The sequence below is a fragment of the Branchiostoma belcheri genome, unplaced genomic scaffold, assembly GCF_001625305.1.
Source record: "Branchiostoma belcheri isolate BF01 breed outbred unplaced genomic scaffold, Haploidv18h27 scaffold188, whole genome shotgun sequence".
In the NCBI taxonomy this organism is placed as follows: Eukaryota; Metazoa; Chordata; class Leptocardii; order Amphioxiformes; family Branchiostomatidae; genus Branchiostoma; species Branchiostoma belcheri.
This window is the reverse complement of record NW_017803357.1, coordinates 426,609-438,673: the sequence shown is the minus strand read 5'-3', so window position 1 is coordinate 438,673 and position 12,065 is coordinate 426,609. Positions and strand designations below refer to the sequence as shown.

General features: G+C 42.4%; 1 protein-coding gene and 1 pseudogene across 1 annotated transcript in view; one reads left to right on the top strand and one right to left on the bottom strand.

Annotated features, from left to right (window-relative positions):
- Window positions 1-786: 786 nt before the first annotated feature.
- Window positions 787-3,516, bottom strand: LOC109467681 (annotated as a pseudogene).
- A 1,652-nt stretch (window positions 3,517-5,168) lies between these two features.
- The window catches only part of LOC109467695 (tetraspanin-8-like), an 8,046-nt gene continuing 1,149 nt past the window's right edge, over window positions 5,169-12,065 (top strand). The window contains exons 1-6 of the mRNA XM_019765739.1: window positions 5,169-5,474; window positions 8,415-8,621; window positions 9,156-9,230; window positions 9,865-9,966; window positions 10,751-10,861; window positions 11,810-11,893. Of these exons, the coding sequence (XP_019621298.1) occupies window positions 5,409-5,474; window positions 8,415-8,621; window positions 9,156-9,230; window positions 9,865-9,966; window positions 10,751-10,861; window positions 11,810-11,893 (645 nt within the window). The 5' untranslated portion in view covers window positions 5,169-5,408. The remainder of the gene's footprint in view (window positions 5,475-8,414; window positions 8,622-9,155; window positions 9,231-9,864; window positions 9,967-10,750; window positions 10,862-11,809; window positions 11,894-12,065) is intronic.

Sequence of the window (12,065 nt, the reverse complement as noted above, 5' to 3'; positions counted from 1 at the left end):
AGAGCTTATTCGGGGCTTCTATATCAGGTCTATATGGAAGCCCCGAATAAGAGCTTATTCGGGGCTTCTATACAAGGTTTATATGGAAGCCCCGGATAAGAGCTTATCCGGGGCTTTCATCCTGGGTTTGTCTGTCTTTAAGGCTTATTACATACATATCTTGGACAAAAGCCCCTTATGGTCTTAAGAGTAAGATTGACATAAATATTTACTTTTAGCTCGTCAGAGTGGTATATACATTTACCATGTATTTACCTAATATTTACACATAATATACATTTACCATGTATTTACCTGATATTTACACATATCTGCCGGGTAAATATATGGTATTTGTGGGTAAATATAATATGTCACATTTACCAAACATTTACATACCCCACGTAAATTTGGTAAATCCCATATTTCGTGCAGTGAAAGGAACACTTACCGAGGAAATTGTGCTTCCTGCAAGTACTTTGATGCAAGACGTGCCTTCGAGGAAGACAATCTGGTTGTGTTTTGTCCAATTTGTCGAGTTATAGTCGGTATAAAACGCACCAACTTCACCGATCGTAAGAGCGCAGCCATTTTGAACCAAGTGATAAACTGCAGTGATGGTACAAATCGCAAAGAGCGCTGTTGTTACATGAAACTGCCTTGTTACGGTTACCTTATCTCCAAGCAGATGTTAAGGTGGAAGATGAGTTTCAGATTGTCGTGGAAGGTTTGTCACAGAAGCCAGGCTGTGAGAGAAGGTGCTCACAGAGGGGATGAGGAACTTAGGGTCCTCTTGGCCGGAACTTTGGCCGCACCTTCTCTGCTGCCTCGCCGGCTAGCTTTCGAAGTTCAAACCACTGAGAATCTTACGACGAACGACTGGAAAAGAAAAATGAATATCTGTCAATCAAAAAAAAATTCAAAGTTCCTAAACCACAATTTGATTTTTGTATTTCAATCCAATTATCTCCCATTAAATACTACGTGACGTAGCGTTAGCGTTACACGATATTCGTTCTGAACGCTTTCTTATTTGGTAAGGCCACACCGATTTAATTTTATGGATGACATCATCTGAAGACCCCCAAACTAGTGCGCGCGGGCGAAAAAAATAAAAATCCGGCCAAAAATAAAAATGCTACAAAACCACAGGAATACAAAGCTGGTATTGTGAATTTGGCGCATTACATAGCGACGTATACGACAGGCCGACACATGCTGGATTTTTGCGGAATATATGAATCGACACTGTTGTACGTATTCACTGAGTTCTTGAGTCTTGGAGCTTCGGTAACCTGGCTGCCGTCAACCAGAGTCATCACCACCATGCACTACCCAGGCCTAAAGCCAGGCCAGAGCCTCGGAATACGTGATCTTTTTTTTTTTTTTTTTTTGAGTAGTCGGGACGAAAATCAATGCGCGCGCGGATGTCATCCATAGAATTAAATCGGTGTGGCCTAAATTTCAAAAGAACGGAACATTTCCATAACGTTACCTGCGCTCGACAGACGTCTCGACAGGCCCCTGCCTTTCAGCATCCACGGGTGTTCTAGGATCTGCTTGAGAGAAGGACGGCCGGACGGACGGACTGTCAACATCCACCTGATGAGATCTTCGCATTCTTTTGATACCCGTCGTTCGAAGTAGACCTCGCCTCTGCAGATTTCGTCGTCTCGCAGGAAGGGGACGTCCCCGCAGACCATGACGTACAGCAGGGTGCCCAGCGACCAGACCGCCGCCCGGCGCCCGTGGTAGCGACCGAACCGGGATCCACTCAGGAGGACTGTATATTCTCGTTCCAGCGAAATACTGTGTAGACTGTGTCTTTCAGGAAGGCGCCAGACCCGAAAGTCGATTAGCTTGATTCTCCCCGTGTTCAGCTCGACTAGTAAGTTCTGGACCTTGATGTCTCTGTGTACCACACCCTGGTTGTGGCAATGCCTGACCATGTGCACGATTTGGACCATAAACTCTCTGCTCAAGAACTCGCCCAAAGCACCCTTTTCCGAGATAAAGTCAAACAGGTCCATGACTGGCTCTGGACGCTCCAGGATGAGGATATAGGAACCCCGGGTTTCGTACCAGTCCAACAACTTGATGATGTCGTCGTGGCCCATCACTCGCCGCAACAAGACGATCTCCAAGGGAACAGTCACTCCGTTCAACTGTCCCCATTCTGTGACGTCATCTCTCACTATATGCTTGATGGCCACCGGTAGGCCGTCCCGTGCCCTTGTACCGGCATACACGGTGCCGAATCCGCCGGTCCCCAGCACCGCTCCACGGTGGTACGCCTTCTCGAAAGGCTCTCTCTCTGGCTTGCTCGCTATGTGCTTGATGGCCACCGGTAGGCCGTCCCTTGCCCTTGTACCGGCATACACGTTGCCGAATCCGCCGGTCCCGAGCGCAGCTCCACGGTTGTACACCTTCTCGAAAGACTCTGTCACTGGCTTGCTCGCTATACNATCCGCAGCTCCCGAGCATCGCTCCACGGGGGTACGCCTTCTCGAAAGACTCCCTCTCTGTCACTGGCTTGCCGGGTGTTAGATACATGCTGCTCGTCGGGGCAGGGCTGTACGAAACTCCCCTTCACGTCAGCGGGGTCCGGCCGCTGAGGCGCCAATGTCGGCGCCGGTGCGTCCTGTTGCGATTCTGCCGCAACTTCATCAGACTTGCCGGCGGGCGGCCCACGGCTGTGCTGGGATTAGGTTGAAGGCATCAATGCCTCGGGGACGTGTGAGTATAAAGTTCGTACGTTACATGGAGGGACTTATTATCCCAGTGTGTGTGTATATATATATATATGCGTATGTGTGTGCGTGTGAGTAGTGTGTGTGTGTGTGTGTGTGTGTGCATGTGCATGTGTGTGTGTGTGTGTGTGTGTGTCACACGGTGTGTGTGTGTGTGTGTGTGTGTGTGCGTATGTATGTGCGTGTGTGTATGCACGTGTGTGTGTGTGTGTGTGTGCGTGTGTGAATATAACGTTATGCGTATGCGTGTGTGTGTAGTGTGTGTGTGTGTATGTGTATATATATACGCATACTCGCGCGAGCGTGTATGCGTATATATATATGTATGTGTGTGTGTGTGTGTGTGTGTGTGTGTGTGTGCGTGTGTGTATGTGTGAATATATGCGTATGCCGTGTGTGTACGCGCGCGCGCGCGTCTACGTGTATATATATACATATACATGTATGTTTGTGTGCGTGTGTATGTGTGAATATATGCGTATGTTTGTGTGTGTGTGTGTGTGTGTGTGTGTGCGTGTGTATGTGTGAATATATGCGTATGCCGGTGTGTGTGCGTGCGTCTATGTGTATATATATACATATATGTTTGTGTGCGTGTGTATGTGTGAATATATGCGTATGTTTGTGTGCGTATGTGTGTTCGTGTGTGTGTGTGTGTGTGTGTGTGTGTGTGTGTGTGTGTGTGTGTGTAGTGTTTGTGTGTGTGTGTTGAGGGGTTACTCTATCAGTAGGTTCTACTTCAAAAGAAATCTGCTTCACTCACCTGGGCGTCCCCGTGCCACGCCATGTTCACCATCTTCCACCGTCTCCTCAACTGGTAATGGCGCTACTTTCCCGTTTCTTTTAGGGAAACATGTGAAGAATATCTTTCTTACAAAACGAAGCATTTTCACCCGTTATCAACGGAGCTTGACTTGGAAAAAAGTAAAAGCTGTGGAGCTTTAAAAATTTATGTTTCAACGTTATCGTTGAGCACTGTCTCTGTTTAGAACAACAATGTTGTTTAGTGACGTCACAAACATATATACATTGTAGTAGAACATGGGCGATTCGACTTGCGGGGGGGGGTGAATAGAACGAAACGATAGATGGCTATAAGCTACATCAGATGGCCTTCACTCACTCACTCACTCACCCACTCATTCACTCACCCACTCACTCACTCACTGAAAGAATTTAATTCTGTCCATACCTGTCCAAGGCAAATATCAAGACAATCCATCTTAGCCTTCTTGAGTTATCGTGCTCACACACACACACACACACACACACACACACACACACACACACACACACACACACACACGAACGCCTACGAAAACATAACCTTCTTGGCGAAGGTAATGAATAAGTGCCACTCTGGCGGTGTATGGCGCTTTACGAGTGTTAAAAGCTTGAAACACAGCTGTCATCAATGTTTGTTTACATTCTGGTAGTTTAATTTGTGGTGGTACTACAAACTGAGTGTGCCTCGTCTGGTCTGTTCAAGTTTATTAGCGCCAACCGTAAATGTCAGAAATGTGAGATATTTTCACAAATATGTTGAAAAGTGGAAATCAAATTAATATTTTTCTATGAAATATTTCATTTATTGGTGCAAACATGTTAACATTGTTACATAATACCCGTTTAAGGTTAAAGTAATCACCTGCTCAGACAGGTTTGACCATCTTCTTTTTATATGAATGAATGAATAAACTTCATTGCTCGACAGTTGTACAATGTATGGCATCAATAACAATGTGATCAATACAATCAAGTCTATTCTAAGAGACTACTAGTATTACTGCAGGAATATGGCCGTAAACGGCGTATGACATGATGTGACTGATTGTGAGTTGGGCGTTACTATCTGTTACTATCTACTATCTACCTCCATGCTATCTGTTACAATACTTTCTCTCTTTTGTAGTGCACTGCATATAATACTGGCCTAAGTACGTAGATATTCAGATATGGAGTCGGGACGTGTTAACGATTAAAAAATAAAAATGTCTATGTCTATGTCTATGTCTTTGGGAGAGGTTTACCAGTTGATATGTTCATGTGATTGTGACACAAACTAATGTCAACAGTTGAGTTGATACTCATACATAATTTGCCATACGTCATTATGTTTCCTCGTGGGCTGGCACGGAGGATAGACACAGTCACGAGTCTCGTGACACGTAATCCGACCCGGTTAGTCACCGACATAAATAGGCGGGAGAATGGGGCAGGTTCATTAGTTACCTTCGATAGGGGTGCATTTAGTGTAATGTATAATGTTCTTGTCACTCAGTGGTTTTCTGGTGCATTTATACAAATTAAGCATTGTTAAATACTGCTGTATCAAATTGTGACTTTAACAACAACTGATGTCCCGTGGTGTGGTCAATCATTTCGATGTAAAGTAATATACATTAACCCCCCTCCGGTGCCCCATTTTGGATCGTTCTTGTCACATGATAGTTTAGGTAAATATTGAGAGCGGAAAGGTTCCTCCTGCGACATAAAACGACGACGACGACATCGCCATAGTCTGCAAGTCTGCTGCTACAATAGCTGACAACCAGTCTTGCACTTAGTACTATCTAACACAGTAGTGCTCGCTGTCATCACTGTATTGTTTCGACACTCCACATTTGAAGCAAGGCTCAGAACTTTTCGGCACCCTCAAGGAAACTCTACAGAACCAACATGGCGGAAGGTTTAGGGATGAACTGCGTCAAATATCTGCTTTTCTTCTTTAATTTTCTTTTCTGGGTAAGTGTCTTCATGTTTAGATACTTCTATTTTATTTGTACGTAACGTTAATAGTATTATAGTAACGCTTACACATCAACTTATAAGGCCTAACAAAATAAATGTTGTGTTTCCTATTACAGTCCAGAAAAAATTAGGGTCGGTAGGTAGGGATTCATACTTTTTTTTTTTTTTTTTTTTTTTTAGTCAAAGCCGGGACAATGAACGTATGATCTGTTTGTACTACACAGACAGGGATGCTATTGCATTTTGTCTTTTCCAAACACAAATGGAGGTCATTTCCTGCAACTTCAGTTCTACATTTTCTGTGCAACTGCAGATGTATAAGGCAGTAGAAAGGTTCAAGATCTGTACTTAATTATCCTCATGTTCAAAAAAAATTCTACCCTTAATTTTGAAAAAATTGGGCATAGGTTCCCCGGATGACCCCTAACCGGGGGCCAACGGTGCTTCCACAAGTTCAACAAGTGAAAAATACATGATACAAAATGTACATGTATTTACTACCTGGAACTTGGAGCAATTTATTCCAAAGATGTTAACTGACATTAATATATTAAAAACTAAACCAAATCCTATTTCTCAAACAAATCACATATTGACACAGCTGAACAAATAAAAATGTGATCATGTTTATAAACTCCACTCAAAAACAATTTTTGAGAGACACTCGGGTCACGGTACTAAGCGTGATAATCTCTAATATCTCATCTGATTCTCCCAATATGTAATTGTCATCTTTACAATGACAGCATCCAACCGCACATACATAGAAACAACAATATTACACAAGAAACCAATTAATTTGGAAAATTTCTCAGTAATGTTTAGAAAATTAACCTTACTAAAATATAACTGAATTTTTATTTCAGTTGTAGCCGAAAAAAATATTTTTCATGCGTTTAAAGTATCGTTTTAGCACTGTAATATGTACTTATTACATGTATCTATACATTTGGATGCTATCTTGACCTTTGACCATTGTTATTGTGAAAACAGGTCGGCCATGTTGTCTTTCTCGCCGTGAATTTTCGAGCCGTTTTTTCGAGCAAATTTCAACCGTTTTAAACATTTTACGGCCTCAAAAACTCATATAACGAGGAAAACAAGTTGTAGTTGTTATTTTCATGCGTAACATTTCTTCTGGGGATGGATTATTTTTCCGTCGAGCTGCCGAAAACTTATCGCCATGCCGTAACCATGCGATCGGGCGCGGCCGGCCGGCGGGAGTTTTACTTTGTATCGGTGAGCTTTCGCGATGTAAACAAAGACAGTCGGAGTTGTTTACATGAAAATTTTGTTGTGAAACGCCAGCGGGGTGTCAGATTTTCTACCAATGACAACGTTTTCTTCGTGGCGTCATGGCGAGATCGACAATTCATCGTCAATTCACAGGATTGTGCCGACAATGGAATTGAATAGCGGCCCGATCCGTGCAATTAGCGCTCGATCCACGCCGCCCGACCGAAGAAAATTGGAATGACGAGCACATTTATCGGGGATAAAATCCCCAATTTTGAAAACCGACCGCTAACCGCTCGAAATTTTTGGTCGGCCCAAAAAAGGCTAGGGTCGGGGGGTTTTTCATAGGGTCGGTCGGGTAACCGGAAACACAACATTTTTTTTCCTAGGCCTAAGCTTATTTTGTGGTGAGACCACTAGAAACCTCCATTCCATAAAATGTTTCTTCAAGAGGCCTTCTTACTTAGGCTGCCAAATAACTGCGTATAACTCCTAAACAAGTGGTCGGTAACCCTTACAATCGGGCGATAATCCTCACAAGTGGTTTATAATCCTCAAGAGTGGTCCTCAGCTCAATAAACGTTACAGGACACCTCGGTCATACACTCCAATTTAGTCCAAATTGCAAGTAAGGGATGCCGTGAGGGGAGGGGCTTTGTGTTTGTTCACGACCTTTTCAAAGCATACAACAGCCCAGCTTTTGGCTTCTGAAATAACAAGAGTTCCGAGATCTTATACGTCCATGAAATATGGGCTTCGCCTTGTCATATGTAAATGTAATTAGGTCATCATTTGCATAAATAGTATCTGTTGATGTTCCATCTGCCATACATGTAGGTTACATACATTACATGTATAAAAGTACTATAAAAAAAAAAGTATAATGTGAAACACTGTAATTATAGAATTTCCTCGTTAATTATGCAAATTAAGTCCTCATTTGCATAATTCGCATTTCATTAAGGTACATCTCTCTCAGCTACCTACTACCAAAAATGATGAAAATACGCTGTTCCAATCTGGACTTATTGGCTTTCAAAGATTTTGCCCGAAAGTCCCCGCAGTTCCAGAACAAGCTGCTCGGGGGACCAAACCCACACCACTTATTCACTTAATTCAGGACCCAGTGCTGACTTTCCAGTTCTCACAAGGAGAGTAGACTTTATCTTAGAGAGAGACCTCATTGGATCTTAGAGAGAGACCTCATTGGTTATCATGTCTGTGACTGCTTGCTTTTATATATTGTGATTAGTCTCATTATGGGGTCTCATGAGTATGATAAGGACTGGGAAAAAAATGTTGTGTTTCCTGTTTCACTTTCAGTCCTGAAAAAATTAGGGTCGGTAGGTAGGGATTATGTTTTTTTTTCTTCTTTAGACTTTGGCGATCTCTAGTGTTCCAAGTTCTACAATACAGTATTTTAACAAATTAAAAATTAGATGAGGACACTTATATTTAATGTCAGTGTTGCAAAACCATTATTGTACAAAGTTTCATCACTCAGGTGTCAGATTGGAACTCGAAAAGGTCGATCAGCTCCAATAATTTATGTCCCTTAATACAGGTCCACAAAAAAAGGGCTAGGGTCAGCAGTTTTTCTAGGGTCGGTCAGGAAACAGGAAACACAACAATTTTTTTACTAGGCCAAACTTCCTCTTCCCTCAATCATGTTGTTCATGACTATAATTTCTGTGCCAGGTTGCTGGCCTGTTCCTGGTGGGTGTGGGGATCTGGATCAGAGTTGACGACAACGCACTCAAGATCCTGCACAACCTGGACAACCTGGACGAGACCGTGGTGTACGCCGGATGTTACGCTTTCATTGGCGTCGGTGCGGTGGCTCTGGTCGTCGGATTCTTCGGATGCTGCGGGGCGGTCATGGAGAACAAGTGCCTGCTGGGAACGGTATGTTTCTGAGGAAAAAAGGTCGCAAACTGTACTGTCATCATGCAAAATTGAAGTTATCATTACATCATTATAAGAGGGCCTGCATGCCCTTTTCCCTTAACTGTTATGGGCTATTTCAATTCATCGTTAATTGTTGCTGACCCCCTCTAATTTAACGTTAAGCGTCATCAGTATATTCATTGTGAAGCGTTATTGGTCGTTTTAATTCTACGTAGAGCGTTACTAGTCATCCTAAATTCAGCGTTAAGCGTTAATGAATAATTCTTAGTTAGGGCTTAGGCCTTTATTTGCCTTTCAAACTGCAGGAAAATGCGTCATTGCAGGTTTAGAAATACAAAATTTCCCGGGGGAGCATGCCCCCAGACCCCCTACATTGCTCGCCTTACTGTAATTTGACATTTAATGATTTAGCAAATGATGACCAGTATATAGTCTAACATATGATACATATGTCAACGCTGCCAGACTTCATTTGATAAAATGTACTGAAGTTGTAGAGGAATAACTATAACCATTTCTTACCTTTTTCAGTTCTTTGCCTGCCTGTTTGTGTTGCTGATTGCTGAGGTTGGGGTGGCCATTTATGCAGTGGTGAAGAAGCCTGATGTAAGGAAAAACAGTTTCAGTTTCTATACTAATAATGAGTCAGCATTATAAGTGTTCAAGGATTACCTCTAAACACGGCCGTTTGTGTTGTGAGAAGAATATCTACGTTTTTTTAATAATACATGTATATTGAACGATTATATAAGTTATGATAAATTATTTGATAATGCCCAAGGATATTTTTAATAGACCCATTAGACTTTCAATGATCGCATAGACTGCGTACGTCACAGGGGGGACATTTCAAAAGAACATCGTTCTAGAACGCTGAAGTCAAACGTTGCTTGCGCTCGCGGTGTCCCCCCTGGCAGATCATTTTTTTTACTAAAAGGTAGGTAAGTGTCTATTTTCTCTGTAATATATGCGGAAATGACAGGAAAACAGGCACCAACTTTGTATGGCGGCATTCCATACAACAGTTTAAGGTTATTTTGTTCTGTGGCGTATGCAGTTTATGCGATCCGTGAAAGTCGAATGAGTCTATTTAAAATATCCTTGGGCATTATCAAACTTTCGAAATGTCCCCCCTGTGACGTAGTTTCTATTCGAAATGTCCCCCCTGTGACGTTAGCAGTTTATGTGATCCGTGAAAGTCGAATGGGTCTATTCTGACAAAATATATTTTATATCGTAGGCTGAAAAGTTTCTGAAGGAAGGACTGGACAAGATTGCGGAGAAGAAGTATCAGGACCTGGACCCTGAGCTGCAGAGGCTGGTGGACTTCTTCCAGAAGGAGGTAAGGAGATTTTAATTAATTTGATTTGATATATTGAAGTTGCAACGTTACAGTGCAATACATGCAGAACAGAGGCAGCTGTTGCTGGTGTTGTGTCCCGCACATAGAAACAAATACTGGACAGACAATACTCATTTTCACTTGAGTCTAGTGGGGAAAGTCATGTAAAGTGCCTTTCCCAAGGGCAAAAGACCGGTGGCATGTAAGGACTCGAACCAAAGACACTTCTAGAGGTGGTTTAGAATCGGTTTTCCCGCATCGCGATTTGCGTCTGAATACAATGTGATTTCAATGTGACTTCACTTGGTCATGGATTACGGGGTGATATTTCTTTATTTATATGCAATACCAACTTTTACGTTGCAGCAACTTAAAGAGCAGTAATGGTCAAATAATGTGTCCGTTCTAGGACGAGCTTCACCGCCTCTGGCGGGACCACGTCGGCATTCGGCCGAGATACGCTGGGAGGGGGGCATCAGCAAGCAGGTCGTTGACCTCTGACAATAATGACACGCTACCTAGTGTGTTTTCATCAAACAACAATGAATGCAGTTTCGGAGAATCGTGATCGGGCACGTTTTAAAAGGAATGTGTGGCACGTGGACCAGATGTGAGGAATGCGAGTTACCCGAATCGCGGTTTGGGTGACTTCACATAAACACAGCCTCACTCTCTCCCATAGCTTAATACTTAATACTCTCAAGTAATTAATTAATAATGATGCTGCATAAGTATTAATGTTTCCATGCATTTTTCACTGAACTTGTGGTTTTTCCTCTGACAGTTTAAGTGCTGCGGAATGAACAGCACCACGGACTGGGCACCTGACTACCCCGACACCTGCAACTGCACTGCAGGTGACACCTGTGATGCAACATCCGGCAGGTGGAAGAAGGTACGCACTGTGGTTTGTCATTTTGTTCTATAGAAGAGAATCAGACTTAATTTGATGTTTTGATCCATTTATGCCACACCAATTTAATTTGTTGGTTCTCGGATTTAAAAAAAAAAAATTAAGTGACAGGGCGAAAGAAAATAAAAATAAAAACAGGCGTAGGCCTCCAACATAGTCCCAGATGCTATGATAGGAGCCATGAAGTCAACACAAAAGGCTGGGCTTAGATGGAAAAACTGTAACAGCTAGGAAGAAAAGAAGTTTCCTCAACTGTTGGGGGCAAAATATCAGCATTTTTTAGTTGATTCAGAACCAATTTTTTTTTTGCAAATCAGAAAAAAATGAAGAGGCGAATCCAAGAACTAACATATCAAATTGGTGTGGCCTTACCGAAGATGTTTTAAAAGTATTATTACAACTTAATTGACAAATAAAGTGCAGAAACTACACATAGTGTATAAAAACTACTCTTTCCCACTGTCCCACATTTAGTGTCTTAAATGCATTTCTAACTGAGATTAGTGATGCATACCGGTTCACTGGACTTGGATCTGGACTTGTAAGAATGTTCAGGTTCAAGTAAAAAAAAACCTAAAAGTCAAGAACCGAGTCCGGACTTATTACCATAAAATACCATTTCACATACCCCTTTTCTTTCCAAACCACCTAAAACCTACATACATACATAAAACCTTCGCTGCAAAATGAAGAAAACATTGCCATCGGGCATCGTCAAGTACTGCCCTCCATTTATGTGGCCAAAGTTTCACCCAGACAACATTGCAAGGTTGCCAACATGCAATTTTGTATATGTCATGGGTTTAGGTCCAGACTTACAAGTCCGGAGCTGAACCTAAACCTCAGTCTGGACTTGAATCTGGACCTGAACCTAAAATTGAGTTTAGGTACATGTATGCATCACTAATTGAGACCAATTATTTGCCACAGCCATGCGATGAGGAAGTCATCAACAACCTGAATAAGAACATTGTCTACATCGGAGGTGGAGCGCTCGGTGTGGCTCTTATCATGGTGAGGTTCAGTTTTCATGTTTCATACTGCATATTGAATTTCCAAATCCTGAACATTTTATATAAAGCATTAATGAGCAATATGACGCAGTGTGTAAGAAATATAATTGCATTGGTAGGGGCACTGTGATGTCAATATATTTCTAGGTGACCATGCCCGTAGCCAGGATTTT